The 17,873-nt window shown below is 58.2% G+C and overlaps 1 protein-coding gene across 3 annotated transcripts; it reads left to right on the top strand.

Moving 5' to 3' along the window:
• Nucleotides 1-1,973: 1,973 nt before the first annotated feature.
• Nucleotides 1,974-6,336, top strand: NXPH3 (neurexophilin 3). 3 transcript variants are annotated; one of them, XM_082708484.1, is made up of 3 exons: nucleotides 2,007-2,169; nucleotides 4,082-4,175; nucleotides 4,539-6,336. In XM_082708484.1, the coding sequence occupies exon 3, from the start codon at nucleotides 4,620-4,622 to the stop codon at nucleotides 5,241-5,243; it is 624 nt and encodes a 207-aa protein (XP_082564610.1). In that variant the 5' UTR covers nucleotides 2,007-2,169; nucleotides 4,082-4,175; nucleotides 4,539-4,619; the 3' UTR covers nucleotides 5,244-6,336. The 3 variants fall into 3 exon arrangements, with proteins under 3 accessions (XP_082564609.1, XP_082564610.1, XP_082564611.1); XM_082708485.1 differs by lacking the exon at nucleotides 2,007-2,169 and adding an exon at nucleotides 2,399-2,485; XM_082708483.1 differs by lacking the exon at nucleotides 4,082-4,175 and having other exon boundaries at nucleotides 1,974-2,169.
• Nucleotides 6,337-17,873: the final 11,537 nt, after the last annotated feature.

Raw genomic sequence — 17,873 nt, 5'->3', positions numbered from 1 at the left:
CTGGCATCAGAGAACCAAAGCAACCTGCCCAAGGTCACACAGCCGAGCCTGGAGAGGAATCCAGGAATTGTCTGGCCTGAAAACCTGTGCTTGTTCCCCTGAGCCACACCGCTCTCCTGGGGCTAGGACCTTCTGGGGATGGACAGGGAGTGGGCCCCACTACGCCTCTGCCTGGCTGAACGCTGGAACCAGCTGCCCACGCTCAGGCCGACAGCTTCTCCCTCCCAGCCGGACCGGAGGCTCAGAGGCCAGACCAAGATTTATCTGCTCCTTCTTCCCCTGACTTTGGGGGTCGTTGATGGACATGCACACACACACAAACACACAAACTCCACCAGGGAAGGGCTGCTGCATCCTGGTACTTCCCAGAGTGCCTGGGGGAACGCAGGGGGCTCTGTGACGCTGTCTGGGTTCTGCAGAATCTGTCTCCCTCATCGCACTTGGCCCAGGCTGATATTAAGATTCATCTGCATTCCCCGCGCACCCGCCTGGCAGATGGTGGGGGAGGAGGCTGGGTGCGTGCTGGGGGCTGCAGCCAGAGACCAAGCTGGGCCTGGAGGGCCACAGAGCACAGTACCCACCCGGCGTGCTCCCTGGGCCCCGGCCCAAGCAGGGGCCCACTCCAGCTGCTGGGGTACCTCCTCACCCTCCCAGACTCTAAGGGGTGCTAGGACTTGACCTTTGCTTTTCCTAAGGACTTTAAAGGGGTTCTGGAATTCCAGCAAGGAAATAAGGGTTAGGAGTGGGATGATGGAGGATGATCGGACGCACCTTTGGGGATTTCGGATCAGGGTCCTACTCTTCCTCCTTGCCCTGGAGGTTGGCAGAGAGGTCAGAGAGGATGAAGGACCCCGTTGGGATAGGAGCACCATGTCCCAGCCCGGTCACTCCCTGAGTGACAGGGAGAGGAAGTAGTGAAGATTGCCGACACAGCTCCCAGGGAGACCTTGCCTGCCTGTCCTCAGCTTCTTGGGAGGCTTACCTCTAACCCCAGCCCCAGAATTCCGCCTGGCCCCTTTTCAGCCCAGGACTCTGGACAAAAGTTTCCTGTCACAATGACTGGACAGGGTGTGCGGGGGTGGGGGGTGGTTATCTGAGACCCTCTGAGTAAAGCAGCAGAAGAAAAAACTGACATTGTAACAAGGGAGTAGAAGCTAGACATCTAGAAGAACTTCCTCAGCACAGAAACAAGTCCTGCAGAAACAAAGTGACTTTCAGCTATGGGGATAGGCTCCTCGTTATTGACGTTCTTTATTGGCTGTAGCAATGGGTTTGGAAAAAATAACCTTTCCCAAGTCCAGGTCTCCTGGGGCTCGGGGAGAACAGCGGATTCCCACTGCCCGCTGCAGAGGAACGGGCGCCTTGCCAGAGGGATGGAAAGGGCAGGGTCCCCATCCCAGGGCCACCACCCTCTCCTCTCCTGGCCGAGAGTTCCTCCGCCCCCGCGTCCTGCCCCCTTCGTCCTAGGTCCCCGGGCTGCGGGCCGGCAGGGGAGGAGTTAACTCCGGAGGTACCGGTTGGGCTCACCGTACCTGCCGCTGCCGCCGCCGCCGCCGCCGCCGCCGCCGCCGCGGGTGGGAGGGACGAGGACGCGGGAGCCGCCTGGGCGCCAGGAGCGCTCCAGTCTGGCAGGGTGCTGCGCGGGGAGCGGGCGGCGGGGCTCCGCGCGGCTAGGGGCTTCCGCCAGGGGGCGCGCCGCGACGGGGCGGGAGGGGCCGTCTGGTCTGGGGAATTAGCGCCAGGGACGGGCGCGCGCGCGGGTCCCCAGCACATCTGGGCGAGAGCGGCGCCGCTGGACCGAGGGGGGCGCCTAGCGCAGATCTGGAGCGGCAGAGGCACCGCGCGACTGGGGCCCTTCGAGGCGTTCGGGGCGCACATCTGGGACCTCGAGAAGGGGCCGCGCCGCGCACAGCTGGGCCGGGGGAGGGGGGCGGCGGCCACACAGCTGGACCGGAGGGGGCGGGGTCGGTCCCGGGCGCCCGGCAGAGGGGAGGGCCGCGAGCCGCTGGGGACTGGAGCATGGGACGGCGCGCCTGAAGGAGCAGGGGCGAGGCAGGGGCCTGGGAGCCCGGCAGCAAAAGAGGAGAGCGAGGGGCCCGAGAGCAAAGGAGGAAAATGCAACTGACTCGCTGCTGCTTCGTGTTCCTAGTGCAGGGAAGCCTCTATCTGGTGAGTGGCCCGCGGGGAGCTGCGCGGAGGGGCGGGGGCCCGGAGGACGGGGGAGAGCCCGGAAACTTTCTCCCTTCCCCACGACATCCCCGGGATGGAGGGGGAAGCCCGGAGGCCGGGGGAGAGGGCGGGTCCGAGGACCGAGACTGGCCCGCAAGGGTTAATAGGGGCGGGGAGAGGGTGCGCGGCTGGCCCACCCACTCGGTCGCCGGCGGCGGGAGGTGCGACCAGCACGAGGGAAAAAGGCCAGCAGCTGGGCGCCAAGGTTCCCTCGACCCCGTCCCGGCGCCCCGGGACGCGCGGAAGGGGAATGGAGGTGGGCGGCGGAGCTGACCACCTGCCGGGTCTGGGGCCCTGGGCTCTTTTCTGACCTCGGGGACCCCGAGGGCCCGGAAACTGGGTGCCCCCGCGCGCAGAGCCTGTCCAGGCAGGGGGCGGCCCCCCGCTGCGCCCGCTCTAGCCTTCCCTCCCGCTCCCTCCCTCCCCGCCTGTTGTTTTCCTCTCCTTTCCCGGCTGCGCGCAGCCCGAGCCCCACAGGACCTGGGCAGGCGGCTCCCGCCCCGGGCGCCCGCGGCAGCTGAGCGGAGCGCCCCAGAGCCCGCTCCCCGAAAGCTCGCTCGCCGAGTCCCTGCCGCCCGGGACGCCCGGGAGTCCCACCCCGGGCCCCCGCCCCCAGTCCTGCCGTAGGGAAGCCTCGGCCCCACATCGGACCTGCCCTTTCCTCAAAACAATAACAACCCCCCCCCCCCGTGCCACCTCCCCTTTGCCACAGTGTGGAAGCACCCTCTCCTTCTATCAGCACCTGCGGCCCTTCTCCCCACCCTCCAGCCATTGAGCGGCGACCCCCGGGGGCCAAGTAACGGGGCTGCAGCCTGGGGCCCTCCTGACTGTCCCTCTGCCCTACCCCTGGGGCCTAGCGGGTAGGGTCATTTGGCACACCTCTGCGGGCAAAGCTGAGGCAAGAACGGTGGAGGGGAGGAGGGGGGAAGCATGGAGACCCAGGGGTCCCTTTGGAGCCCTCCAGAGACCAGCCCTCCGGCCTCCCTCATCCTCACCCCAGGGGCCACCCGGAAACCCAAACACTGCCCAGCTGTGAGCTGGAGCCCCTAGCGCTGGAAAGACAGACACGCAGGGCGAGTACTCTAGAAGCTGAGTAAGCACACTCCCGCCGCTGCCCTTAGGAGACCTCATCTACTCCCTCATGCCCTCCTGAGCCACTGGGTGTCAGAGCTGGGTCACACTGTCCGGCTGGCCTGCCCTACAGCCCCTCCAGGAAGCCTTCCCAGGTGCTGCCTGTTGCCATAGCCGATCCGGCATTGGCTGGCCAAGGCTTAGCAGTTTGGCACAAGAGTCCCAGTGGGCTTGGGCTTGAGTAGAACCTCCATAAACGACCCTATCTGGTCCCTGAGGCCAGGAGGGAGCCGTGGAATGAAAGGGCTGACCCTGTGTGCTTCAGCCTTGTAGGGATATCACCTTTGAATCCTGGTGTCCTCATCTGTAGAATGGGCACAGAACTCCTGCCTTGGAAAGCAATAGGGTCCCCGCACGTCCTCGTGGGTGATCCCCTGAGTTTTTGACCTTCCCTATCTTGGCCTTCCTGGTGGTGGAGTTCACTCTAGGGCTTCTCCTAGTCCTCCTGTCCAAACTTAAACTGCATTTATACATGACCGGAAAAGTCACTGCTTTCTTATTCTGTTGTCTGTTGGGTCTCTTAGCCTCCGAGGACAAAATATCCTAGGGTGTAAGGGTGGTGATGTCTCATCCGACAGAAAAGGACATGCCAAAAAGCAGTGGCTGCCCCTCTCCTGCCAACCCGGGGTCTCTCCCAGCGTAGGGGTGGAGCTTTCCTATTCAACTCAGGGCTCCTTCAGGGCAGTGGCTATGCCTTCCCATCACCTTGTGAATTTCTCAGAGGCAGGGAATTTCCTCTGTGAAATTGTGACCTTATAACCAACCTCTCCCGTAAGACCGGAGGCTCCGGCAGCACAAGGCTACGCCTCTGACAGGTGAGGACTCTCCCAGGATCAGGAGCTGGGCCTCCCCCATCACACTGGAAACTCCCTAGGGGCAGGGACTGTGTCCTCCTGTCGGCTGGAGGGAATTCTTGATCATCCTTCCAGACTTAGAGTAGTGGCCAAAGGCAGGATGGTGGGAGGGAAGGGTTGGGGGTGACCTGAATGTCAGCAGGGGATCTGGGGCCATGACACAAGGCAGAGTGTACACTCAACCCCTAGCAAAAGTGGGTGATGTGCAGAGGTCCCTCAACCTCAGGTCAGTGGAAGGGACAGGCTGTTGGTGGGGGACAGGGACCAGAACTCCTGGGTCCTCTGGGGATGGGGGTCTCACTCTCCTCCCAATTCCCTCCACAGGTCATCTGTGGCCTGGATGATGGCCCTCCTGGCTCAGAGGACCCTGAGCGCGATGACCACGAGAGCCAGCCCCGGCCTCGGATGCCTCGGAAGCGGGGCCACATCTCACCTAAGTCCCGTCCCCTGGCCAACTCCACTCTGCTAGGGCTGCTGGCTCCGCCTGGGGAGGCATGGGGCGTCCTTGGGCAGGCCCCCAACCGCCCAAACCACAGCCCCCCACCTTCAGCCAAGGTGAAGAAAATCTTCGGCTGGGGTGACTTCTACTCCAACATCAAGACCGTGGCCCTGAACCTGCTCGTCACGGGGAAGATCGTGGACCATGGCAACGGGACCTTCAGCGTCCACTTCCGACACAATGCCACCGGCCAAGGCAACATCTCCATCAGCCTCGTGCCCCCCAGTAAAGCTGTAGAATTTCACCAGGAGCAACAGATCTTCATCGAAGCCAAGGCCTCCAAAATCTTCAACTGCCGAATGGAGTGGGAGAAGGTGGAACGGGGCCGCCGGACCTCGCTCTGCACCCACGACCCAGCCAAGACCTGCTCCCGAGACCACGCTCAGAGCTCCGCCACCTGGAGCTGTTCCCAGCCCTTCAAAGTTGTCTGTGTCTACATCGCCTTCTACAGCACAGACTACAGGCTGGTCCAGAAGGTGTGCCCGGATTACAACTACCACAGCGATACTCCCTATTACCCCTCGGGGTGACCCTGGGCAGGCCGCAGAGGCCAGGCAGGGCTGGAAGAACAGGCCTGCCCATGGAGGAGGCCATCTGGCTGGATACTGGGCAGGGAAGGGAAGGGATCTCAGGCAGGGGCGGGGGGGGTGGAGAGGAGGAGATACCGAGTGGGGCCAGGGCCAAGTCTCCAGTGGTGGCGGGGAAGGGGTCCCAAGCACTGGCCCAGCTGTGGTTGTGGTTGTGGAGCGACTGGGACATGGGAGCGCTGGAGGAGGAGCGGGTTCTCTGGGCAGCCCCGTGGGGCTTCCCCACTGCACAGCAAGAAGATGCTGGGTCCGGGAGGCTTCTGGGGAAAGCAGACCAGTGTGGCCCCAGTATAGGGCTGGAGAGGAGCCCAAAGCCTGATCTCCCTCCTCGCTGTCCTGAGGAAGAGCAGCAACAAGGAGGGGGCATTTCATCAGCGTGGACACAAGTAGGCCACAAAGGGCGGAAGAGATGGGGCAGCCTGCGAGCCAGCTCTGGGAGGGGAGAGGGGCGGGTGGGGGGGCAGGAGGAACTCTCGTGCTCCACGGAGGGGACCCCCCAGCCCCCTAAACCCATGTCCTGGACTGTGGACTGAACTTAGCTTGAGGCTCAAGTGGTGACCCTTGAAGTCTTTTTGATGTCTTGACAACTAGACCCTCTGATCCCAGCCAGGCCATCCCTTTCCGAAATTCCCTCTCCTGCCACGGCTGTGTCCTCCCTCACTCCCGCCCCGCCTTCTGCTGACGGGACACTCATCCTTAAGCTGAGACAGAGGATGATCGTGGTTCTCCCAACACCAAGACCACAGATGGAAGCCCGCCCTTGCGCTGTGTCCCTCTGCTACCCCACCCCCTGCCGGCTCCTCTGGGAGTGTCCTTGTCCAGCCCCCCAGCCTGGGACTCCCCTGGATAGGGTCGGCACCTCCCCCTCTTGGCCTGTGGGGCTGGGGGGCGCCAGACTGTCAAGGGCGTGCTGGACCTGTTCCATGGTGTCTATCTGTGGGTTGGGGAGGGGCGGGCGGGGTGTGGAATCACCTGATTGTCAATTTCTGTGTGCCGAGTCTTGTTCTGGAGCCGGGAATAAAGCTTTCCCAAGGCATTGGATTCTGAATTGTCCAGGGAGGGAAAGGGCGCCCAGAGTCCCACCAACCAGCCAGCCTCGCTCAGAGGGCGGCGGGATGAGTCCTGGAGACCAGAGCTGGGGGGGCTCTGCTGGAGCTGTCGCTCCCTGAGGGCTCAGAGCTTCCCTCTCCAGCCGCCTTTCTGGAGCTGTCAGGAAGGCTGGGCCAACACCTCCTGGTGCTCCTGGGGGGCGGGGGTGACAGGCGCAAAGCCACTTGTGGAAGAAAAGCTAGTAGGCCGCATGGCCCCTTGTGTTCCTTGTCGCCTCCCTAGGTGGCCATCTGGGTGGCTCGGGGTGGGGGGCCCCTGCTCTCGCTCTGTCAGTATTTTGCACCGTGGCCTTGGATAACTCCATGCTCCTCTCCAGATCTCTTATTCCTTCTCTCTGAAATGAGATGCTTGCCCAACCCAGAGCTTCTCCCATGGGAGGGGGCATCCGGATCACTGAGAGTGGTGGGTAACACATGCGTTTCTGGGTTCTGGAGTTTCTAATCCACTAGGTCAGGGCTGGGGTGTAAGGATGTGCCTTTCTGATGACGACCCAGGGAGACTCCGATGCTCCTGGCCCAGGGACCACACTCTGAGGACCATTCGTATGGCCTCTCCTGTCCTCTCTGGCTCTGGCTCCCTAACATGAACAGACCCCTCTGAGGCTCTCTCCCAACTGTGACTTCCAGCTCCTTCTCCTTGGAAAATCTCCTGGAAGGGCCCTTCTGGGGACTCGGGGTGTCAGGGGTTCAGTCTGATAATGTGCTGGTGCAGGAACAGGACGGGTTGGGGGAAAATGGGGACAGAAGGAGGCTTGAAAGCAGTCATTGCCCTGCCCCCGCCGAGAGGAGGGCCTCGGGATGGATGTCTGCCGGTGGCGTCTTGCCTGGGAGTCAGCTGGGCCCTTTGGGGCTCAGTGAGCAGAAGGCTGAGCCCCAAATACCAAGATCGCATTACCCCCTACGAGGCCATCCTAGGTCTGCTGGCTTGGGAGGGCAGCACTCAGGTCCCCTGGGTCCCTTCCAGCCAGGCAGCCAGAGCAAGGAACATCCTAGCATATGGGGGAGGTGGTCCCGCCACCCCCAGCCTGCCTCCCCTGCCCACCAGCGCTCAGCACGGCCTGGGGCTCCTCTCACTGCACAGCAGAGCTGGACGAGACCTTAGCAGCTATCTTGCTGTAAGAAGTGACCCAGAAAGGGCATATGACTCAAGCTCACACTCCAGTTCCAGTGTTCCCCTCCACCATGACTCCTGGGGTCACCTCTCCAGAGTGGAGGTTTGAGACCCCCCCCCCCACTGGGCCATGGGGATAGGTGCTCAGAATTCACACAGGCCCAGGGGCTCATGCTCTGTCCCGGGGCTGGGGTGGGGGGTCTGCTGGGATCTGGTGGACTCTATCACCTGCGGATGCCCTCCAGACTCACCTCCTCCCACAGCCGTGTGGGCGCTGGAGGAAGAGAAGCAGGCCAGCGGCCCTGAGCCCTCCTCACCTGGTCCGGTGGAACTAGCAGCCGGAAGTGGGGGACCCTCTGCCCCACCCCCTCCGGCTCCTCTTTTGTGGAGAGCCAGATGCTGCGGACAGCTGGAGGGCTGGCCCGCCTGGCACGCGGTCTGCTTGGGCAGGGGCTGGGTTGATTTCAATAACTTCATTTCAGCCCCGTGCACAGTCCGCGGCCTCCTCCCTCCTTTTCTGCCTTCCCCGCTAACCTGGCTGCTCCTCTCTGCTAGGATCTTGCTAATAGGTTTTTCTCCTGAGCTGTAATTCTTTTGGAATAGACCTCTGGGCCCTGGTACTCTGGCCACCACCAGATACTTCCTATGCCCCCATGGTCCTCACGAAGGTAAGGGGTCTGTCTATCCAACTGTCTCCCATCATGAAGGCACAACCTCTGCTCCCCTTGGTGAGCGACGTCCATGACATCTTCCCAGGGAAGATGGACCCCCAGGCATGACCAGGCGCTCTCTGATCGTCTGATCTTGCCATTCAAACACAGGGGAGCAGACTCCTCTGGAATGAACCTGTCTCCTCTCACAGGAAGCAGCTCTCGGTCCTACTCCCACCACACTGCCCTGCTGTGACAAGGCTTTGGGTCCCGCGGTCCAGCTCCCACATCGGCTCAACCCCGCTAGGGAGCCACCCCAGGGCAGAGTCCTCTTCTCCTTCATCTGAGGGGAGCAAGGGTCATGGCTCACCTCGCCCTAAGAGACTGAGGAACCAGGGTCTGTAACCCTGCGGGGCCAGTCTGTGCCTCCCCCGTCAGACTGACGTCTCCCGAGGCAAGAACTACAGTAAGGGCACGGGTGGGAGAGCTTGCTTTCAGAACCCCTGGAAGCTGCCTCTGCCCTTCGGCCTTGGGCACAGGTACTGTCTAAGCCTCCGCGTCCCCACCTGAGACGGGGTGAATCTTCCCAGCGGCCTGCAAAGCTAACGAGGGAATCCGTGGCGGGTCAACAGGCGACAAAGCCGAGTCTTCCTCTGAATGAAGCTTGAGGCAAAAGCAAGAGGTGTCTAGGTCCCTCCTCTCTCCTCCTTCCCCCTCATTTTTCCTCCCTGGGATGAGCAAGCGGGAACTGAGTCACCCCCTTCGCCATCCTTGGCAGGGATGCCGGTGACCTTGCGTGTGGCAGTCTCCTGAGGCGAGGCCCGTTGCTCAGAGCTTGCACGAGGTGGTGGGTGGGAAGGGAAGTGGGGGGGGGGGGGAGAAGGGGGAGTGCATGGAGGTGGAGGCAGCTGAAGGTCAGAGGGTGACCGGGGACCTGGGTTATCAAGTTGGGTAGGTTTGGAGGGGGGTGTGGGAGACATAGTGAAGCAGTCACTCTGGGCTGGGAAAGTGACTCAATACCATGGCTGGGAGTGGGAGAGAGAAGTGTTACTTCCGGAGACTCTGAGTCCTGTGGTGCCACAAGGAGAATCGGGGGCTGGGGCGACAGGCAAAGAGAGGCCCCAACAGCCCTACCAGGAGGAGGCAAGCTTGAATGCAGGGGGCGCCCTGCCAGTTACACTAAAGTCCCGGAGTGACAGCTGTCGCCATCCTGAAGGCACGAACACCGAAGGGGACCCTGCACTCAGGAGTCGGGGGCTGGGGTCTGGTTCCACGGGACTCCTCTTTGCCATCGGCCTGCCAAGCTCAAAAGCTGACCGGATAGCCCAAGCGACAGATGCCTGCTTCAAAGTTCTCGTTCTCCAGTCCGTCATCTCGGGCCCATCTCCCGAACCATGGAGGCTGCCCCCAAACGGACAACACGTGTGCTTGCAGGAATTGGTGTCCTTGTCCTGACTGGTTGTCCCTATTGGGCAAAGGACGTCATCTGCCGGACCTCCTCAGCTAGAAACATAGGGATCTACTTACATTGGAGCACTGCGGGGGAAATGAAACGACCTCCTCGACAAATGTTACCTCTTCCTCGTCTGTTTTTGGACGTGGGTTATGTTCGCTTCAGCCTTGCTCCCGGTGTAGCTGGGGGAGGGAGGGAGGGAGGAAGACGGAGGAGACCCGGCTTCCCTGCCTGGTTCTGCCCTGTAACGCAGGAGGCAGGGGATTGTTCCCTGTTATCCATTTCCCTTTCTTCCGCAGGAATGGGATCCTCAGGATTAAGCCGGGCTTCTGGCTGCCTGAGATAGATACTACATCTCTCTGCCTCACTTGCGCCTAGATGTGGTCATGTGACTGAGATCTGGCCAGTGACACGTAAGCCAAAGGGCTATTTGGCAACTTCTAGAAAGACAGTTGGTAAGACAGTTTGAAAGACAGTTCTCGCTGCCATCTTAGACCAGGGGCACGAGAGTCACATCCTGGGAGTGGCAGAGCAACGAGCTGGGGGACGTCTTGGTTCCCGAACGCCTCGTGAAATAGAAAATGGTGTGGACAGAAACACCATGCCAGCCCTAACCTGCCTCCCCCCTCAGACTTTACTGTGAGAGAAAAATCAAACGTCTGTCTTATGTAAGCCGCCATGCTTTGGGTCTCCATTTCCTACAGTTACATCTATTGCCACCTGCCCCCTTCCCTACCCACCCACCACCTTGCCATCAAACCAGGGGATGGGTTTGAGCGCTGCCCTAATGCGGACGTGTTTCCTCATCTGGAGAGATGAAAGAATGCTCCCGTATCTTGCCACACATCAGGGAGGTTTTCCTAGGCTGGTGGGCAAGAACGAACTTGGGAAAGCTCTGGTCCTCCCCCCCGGCTCCCTGGCACCGGGGCACGCAGCCTCCATTTTCGGAAGGGGAATGAGTTGCTGCAGCATGGCCCGGAGCCCCTGAGGGTTCCGAAGGATTCTCCACCCCGTCTGAAAGGCCTCCAATCCCCAAATTCAACCCCACACGTCTGAGTCCCCATCCACATTCTGATGTTGGTGACACGCAATCCTCGTTAAGGGCCTGGCTGATCCCAGCCAGATGGGATCCTAATTTAATTAAAACCCTTTAATTACCTGCAACAACACAGCTTTGGAAGTCCGGGGCAGGAGGGGCCTGGTGTTGGGAGGGGAGAGGGCGGGGCAGAGGAATGCCTGCCCTTCCATCACTCCATAAACGCAGGCTTTCGGGATGGTTCTTCACCCGGTGGACACAAACTGCAGGGAACAGACGGTGCAGCCCCTGCCTCTGGCTTGGTCTGCAGCCAAGCCGGGGAGCCAGGCCAAGCAGGCCCCGGGGAGCAGAGTGGCAGGCTCTAGAAACCGATGCTGTCAGGGTTGGTTTGGGGCTGGCGCCAGGATGGCCATAGGGTGCAGAAGTTCAGGTCTGAGCTGCCTAAGACCCTGGCCCTGCCCAGGGCACTCTGGGTAAGAGCAGGCATGCTTCTGATGCCTCCTGCACTGGCTTGGCTTCAGAAACAGGGGTACCTCCACATCCGCCAAAGGAACTTGGGCACCGATAAGGTCCTCCATGGTGCTGGGCCTCAGCTGGCTCCTTCCTAGGAAGGCAGAAGGAAGGGGCCCCGGCCAGAGCCCACCAAGCCTTGGCAGGGGCAGATGCTGAAACCCAGGCTCTGTGAGCCGGGCTAGTCTTAAGCCTTGTGGACATCATACACTAATACCCATCTGTTCTCTCCCTCAGTGCTCATTCATTCAACAAATACTGTTTAATAAAGCCTCTGAAAGTTCCAGCAGGTCTCCACGGTGCCAGGAGATCCAGAAGAGGTTTCCATCCACGCTTGAGCCACGGCCTTCAAGGAAACATTTTATTGAGGTCAGCATGATGTCAGTGGTCGAAATTGGAGCAAGAAACCCCAAGGTGAAGGAGAAATGCAAGGGGAAAGATTCAGAGTCACCAGGCCCTGCCACTCCACACCCCAAATGTTCTCCTTCCAAAGCCAAGCTGGAGACACTCTGTACTTTGCTCTGTTGGACACACTCCCCACGACCTAGGCCTTTCTGCTTCCACCTGTCCCATCCCTCTCCCCCCTTCTTGGGCTCAGCCTTGCCCCGTGCTCCGTCCCGTGTCCTCTGCTGCCCCCTGACCCCCACAGCTCTCTCTCTGAAGATCCTGCTCCTATCTCTGACTCAGGCTGTGCCTGCAGTGCTATGTCCCTGACAACTTGGGGACTGTAACCATAGGACATGTGGATTTCCCCTCTAGACTAATGAGAGACTGGGCACGGGAGCTGTTGCTCCCTTGGAATGGAGACTCTGTGAGGGTGGGGGTTCCGTGCCACTGGCCCGCTAGCCTGGAGCTCCCCAGAGCCAGAGGCCCCTCCTCCGAGGCCCAGCTAATAATGAACTCCCTGCACCCCGATGTCCTGCATACCGAACCTTCCCCACCCTGGGATGACCACAGCTGGGGAGGGGAAGTGACGACAGGAGGGCAAGTCACTGTCCCCACCTGCCATGCCCAACTGCCTGGCTAGGAGAGAGCCCCACCCCTCCACCCACTTGTCCCCAGGATTGTATGTTGTCTTCTCTAGAAGGGTCTTCAGGGCCCCAGGTTAGTTCCGAGGGCACAGTGAGGGGCAGGGTCTCGACCTGAGTCACTGAGATTCATGGGAAAAGCCAGGGCCCTCTGTATCCTGACCCAGTACCCACTCTTTCCATTAAAACAGGCCTCCGCACCCCAGATCCCCTTCGTGGCTTAGGGTGGAGCCCAGAGAGCCAGGGCTCCCCTACCTTGAGGTCAAAGCAAGGCCACGCCCCAGCAATGGTGTGTTTGAAGAGAGGTGGGTTGACCTCTTAGTTGCACGTGATCATGACCCGGTCTCACCAGCCTTCTCTGGGCCACAGTTCTTTCCCCACGCGGTTACTATAAGGGACAAACTGACTGTGTGAACGGCGGCACCATGTCGGGGGAGGCCCACGGGCATGTAGCACCACCTGGCCCTCTGCCCACCTGCCGGGGCCCGGGGGTTTCCCAGAGCCTCACAGGAAGGGGCAGAAAGCTGGTTTCTCTTTCTTTTTGAGGTAGGCTGTGTAGGGCAGTGGTTGCGAGCACAGATCCTGGAGCCAGGCTGCCACTTCCTAACTGTAGACCTTGCAAGTTACTGAATATCTTTGTGTCTCGATGTCCCCATCTGTAAAATGGGAATAATCTTTACCTGTCAGAGGGCCATTGTGAACTGGAACGTGTGTAGCCATTGGAACTGTGTTTGGTGCTGAACTCAGCTCACAGCAGCTCAGGTGAGTTGCTCTGAGGAGACCCACTCTACGGCCACCTGCCCCCCTTTTGGGCCAAGCCTGGGATGGGGGGAGTGAGGGAGAACAGCCATGGACACATGCATTCTTCTCTGCTGGAAGAATGTGCAGGAGAAACCCCACAGGGGAGGTCAGAAGTCTGTCATGTCTACAAAAGAAGATGCAAACAAAGGAAGCTACTTTTGTTTTCCTCGATTCTGGCTAAGAAACAGGGCCCTTGGTGGCATTACTACTGTTCCTTGGGCCCAGAAGCCCGCGTCTTCGCTCCAGAAGCCTGGCGGAGCACTGAGGTTCCTCTGTGTTCCCCCCAGCCCCCGCCTGGGACCTCTACTTATAAACGTAACAACAGGCTCAGAGAACGCAGGTGGCCACAGGGTCTTTATTTAGAAGCACAGAATCACAGAGCAGCTAGCCAAGCGTACAGCCAAGCGTACCGAGGCAGCCTGCCCAGGGCCCCTCCTGCCTTACCTCGCCCTCCCCCCTACCTTGCCTTCTTCATCACCTCCACCCGTCCCCTCCATCTGTCACCTCCACCCTACGGGTCGGTTTTCTCATCAGCCTGGAGGGCCCGTGGTCCTCTCATCGGTACCCCTGAGAACTGGGCACAGGAAGCACGCCCATCTCGGACGCTACCCCTGAGGTTGAGTCCCCTGGAGGACTGGGCCTTGTGTCACCCATTTCTTCCACACTTTGAGAAGGGCCAAGCGCGTGGGGTACAGACACAACCTAGCCGGTGGATCTTGACTCACAGACGACCCCGGAACTTTACTGCTATCGTGGGAGTCTCTTATAGGGGTAGGGATGAGAAGAGAGACGCGGGTCAATGGGCGGCATTTACACAAGACAAGAACTGGGCTGGTTAGGGAAACAGGGCCTGGGTGCGGGATCTAGGAGCAGGGAAGGGTATACAAATGCCCCATTTACCAGTCTTGGCAGCACCAGGCCTGGGCCAGGAGGGGCTGCTTACTCAGGCTCGGCCATCTGCCTCAGCTCAGCAGAGATCAGCACTGGAGGGCTCGGTGTAGGCAGGCTTTTTTATTTTTTTAATGCGGCAGGATCAGGCTCAAGATGTCACTCCAGTGAGCCGGACTGGAGACGGGGGAGAGAAATGTCTAGGAAAACAGGGGAGAAAGAAATGGAAGCTTCCATGCTCCAGGAGGAGGGAAGGACAGGGAGTAGAGAAGGAAGGTAAAAGGAAGAGGAGCCCAAGACGAAAAATGGTGTGGAGAAGATGGTGTTGACATTATGCCTCTTTCGCCGGCAACTCAGAAGCCAGCAACAGCCAGAGACACGGGGCTCCTGGGTCCCAAAGTTACTGCCGCCCCCTCCCCAGTCTCCAGGCTCTCTTCTCACATCTGCAAGCCCAGGGGCTTCTGCCCCGCCTCCTACCTTTCTCTCTGGAATGCCTAATGTCAAGTGCTGCTCGCTCTCGGAGACTGTGACAGTGGTGACAGGGGTGATCCTACGCGCACTATCCCAGGTGACTGAAGGATCTGGCGCAGGCGGACTGCTTCCTGAGGCTTCTGTGGACTCCCCTCCTCCACACACGCCAGCCCCCTAAGAGCCCAGAGCTCACTCACAGGACACCAGGCTAGCCTCTCAACACAGGTCCTCTCCCACAGGTTAGTCTGCTCCAGAAGATTCCCCCATGCTCCCAAAGGTGCCCATTTCGGCGTGTCATCGAGGATTTATATTCATTCCAAGAAATCCTAAAAGCGAACAGACTCCGAAGGCTATCATATAGCGTAGGCTGGAACCAATGTGAATTATGTGGTGATAACATTAGCAGTTTACCTTTCTTGTTCAATGGTAGTCACTGGATTAAGGACTTGATATGTGTTTTCTCATTAATTTCCCAAGAGAACTCTATGCAGGATGCCCATTTTACAGATGAGACAATTAAGGCCTACACAGGCAAGTACTTTGGCCGGAACCACAAGTGGTGGCAGGAGTGCAGAGCTCCCAGCAATTCTCAGCCATTAACCTTATTCCCTACTTAACACCGGAATACATCCAAGTCCCCAGGTGCAACCTTGCTCAACTTCCCATCCTCACACAAACGCGCCTGTGTCTGAAGGACTCTCCTCACACCCAGAGAGGGTATCCCTCCTCCTCTTCTTCCTCAAGCTCCCCAGCCCCCTGGGGGCTCAGAACCTCAGGCCATGGACCACCTCCTCCCTACTGGAGCCTTCCCATCAGCTTTAACCAAATAGGTTTTGTCCTCTGGGAAAGCCCACCTCCCTCTCATTTCCCTCCTGCAGGCACTGCCAGAGTTTCTCCCCTTCACGGCCACACCTGAAGCCTGTGCCTATCTCTCACCTTCTCCCCACTCCTCACCTCCCCCCGCCCCCGGCCCTTCCCTGAATGACTCTGGCTAAGGTCACCAATGACTTCCATGTTGCTATCTCCAATGGGCATTTTAAATCCTTGCTCTTATTTGACAGCATTGGACACTTTTAACTCTTTCGTATTGGTCCTCTTGAATATGATTTTCCTCCTATCTCTGGCCACTTCTCCTTCATGACTTATCTTCCTCCACCAGCCTTCAGAGCTAAGACGCGGGCCCCCTTCTCTCCTCACTCTGTTGGATTCCTTGGATCCAACACACCCAGAGCTTCAGTTCCACCTATAGACCAGTATCTCCAGAACCTTCTCTCCAGTTCCCACCTCCCCTCTGAGTGCTAGGCTCATACATTCAAGAGTCCACGTGATGCCTCCCTTGGATTTCTCACAGCATCTCATGATCAGCAAGTCAGAAGAAATCAGTGATCGATTTTCCCTCCAGCCTGTTTATCTTCCCATCTGTCTCTTTTTGGGGGTCTCCTTCCTGGTGGCCTCTCTGTCCCTACTCCATCCAACCTATCACCAACTTCTGCCAAATCTTCCCCCTAAATCTCTCTCAAATGGATCTTCTTTTCAGCTCTGCTACAAGTTCTGAAGCAAGTTCTGTGATCTCTGGCCTTCCATCGTCCCCACTGCCAACATTAAGTTTTCTAAACTCTAGCCAGAGAGCTTATTAAAATGAAATCTTGTCACCCTCTTCTGCCTACATCTCTCCAATGATTTCCCACTGTTCTCAATTAAGTGCCTAAATCCTGCATGTGACCTAGGGAGGCGCTCCCAGCTCCGGCGTCTATGTCGCTGGTCTGCAGGCCAGCCTGCCAGCCTTCTGGGTTCCTTGAGTGCTCCGAGCTCGGGAATTCACGCCATTTCTTCTGGGCAGAACGTGCCTCCCCCACCTCTCCAGGCTCACAGCCCTTCACCCTTCAGCTCTCACCTCAAAAGCTGCTTTCTTAGGGAAGCCTTCCGGACCCCTCAGATTAATTCCCTACTCACAGGCCCTCCCAGCGCCCCATACATTTCTTCCAGAGCACTTAGCGTGGTCTGACATCCCGTATTTGTGAGATCATCAGGGACATTCTCTCATCATACTCGAAGCTCCATGGGGGCAGGGAGCAGTTAGCGGAACTCCGTGTTACTGCTAAAAGCTAGTGCAGTCCCTGGCACATTGTATATTGAATGTGTAAATGAATAATTAGCAGAGAAAAGCGAAGAGAATTCATTCTTGCAAGGCCACACCGAGGCCATTTTCTTAGACTTAGGTCAGAGTGGAAGGCCCTGGGGATAGCCCAGTGGTATGCAGACCAAACACTTGCGCTCCTTCGCTTTTCTCCAGATTCAGAGGTCGTGGGGGCAGGGAGGACCCTCGGTGATCACATCCCTGGAATGGCTGGAGATGCCACTGGATCCTGTGGTTAGGGGATATGCCTGTTTTTCCTTAGTGGTTCAATAAAATACTTGTAGCCCTGATAAGAGTTAGAGAGAAAATGTTTCTCTACTCTGAGAGATTAAAATGTGTAATAACACTATTGGCTCACGTATCAGTGTCAGTCTAACTATAGATTTCTTTTTTTTTTAAAAAGATTTTATTTATTTATTTGACAGACAGAGATCACAAGTAGGCAGAGAGGCAGGCAGAGAGAGAGATAGAGAGAGGGAAGCAGGCTCCCTGCGGAGCAGAGAGCCCGATGCGGGGCTCGATCCCAGGACCCTGAGATCATGACCCGAGCCGAAGGCAGCAGCCCAAACCACTGAGCCACCCAGGTGCCCCTAACTATAGATTTCTTAACGACACGGGTTTGAACTGCATGGGTCCACTCATGCATGCATCTTTTTTGATACGGTGCGGTACTATAAATGCATTTTCTCTTCCTTATGATTTTCCTTATCATAGTCTTTTCTCAAGCTTACCTTATTGTACGAATACAGCATGTAATACACACACCCAATATGTCCATCATCTGCTTATGTTCTTGGTAAGGCTTTTTCTAGTCGACGGTAGGCTATTCATCATTAAGCTTTGGGCGAGTCAAAAGTTATATGCAAATTCTTGACTCCACAGTGGGGGTTGGGGGTATCCTTAACTTGTTGTTCAAGGGTCAGCTGTAACTTCCTTTCACCATTAAACTAAGGAGTTTAAGGCATTTGCAAGTGCCGTGGGATAACAGGAAATAAGGAGGTGCACAGATGTTGGGAGGACAGATTTGAAACCACACCAGTGGTTCACGCTGGCTCTCTAAAGTTGAACTCTTACATTTTTAGAAATTTTGAGAGCTGGTTGTTAAACAGCCAATTAAAAATTGAATTATATTAACGTACAATGAACAGCAAAGGTAATAAATGCTCCAAATTCATCTCTCCCAAATTCTTTCTCATTCTACCATTGCCTATGTCTGCCAGGTCAGCATTGCGGAAATACTAGGCAGCGGGGAGCTGCGTGCTTTCCGACTCTGTGCCCCTGTGACGTCACCTTTGAAGTCTGAACTGGGCCCGGTGGGAGTATTTACACCACGGAAACTGGCAAAGCTACCAATCACGGCGTACATTTTGGGGTACTGA

This window comes from Mustela nivalis, assembly GCF_964662115.1.
Source record: "Mustela nivalis genome assembly, chromosome: 17".
NCBI classification, from domain to species: domain Eukaryota; kingdom Metazoa; phylum Chordata; class Mammalia; order Carnivora; family Mustelidae; genus Mustela; species Mustela nivalis.
The sequence above is the reverse complement of the archived record's forward strand: the minus strand, read 5'-3'. Positions and strand labels throughout refer to the sequence as shown.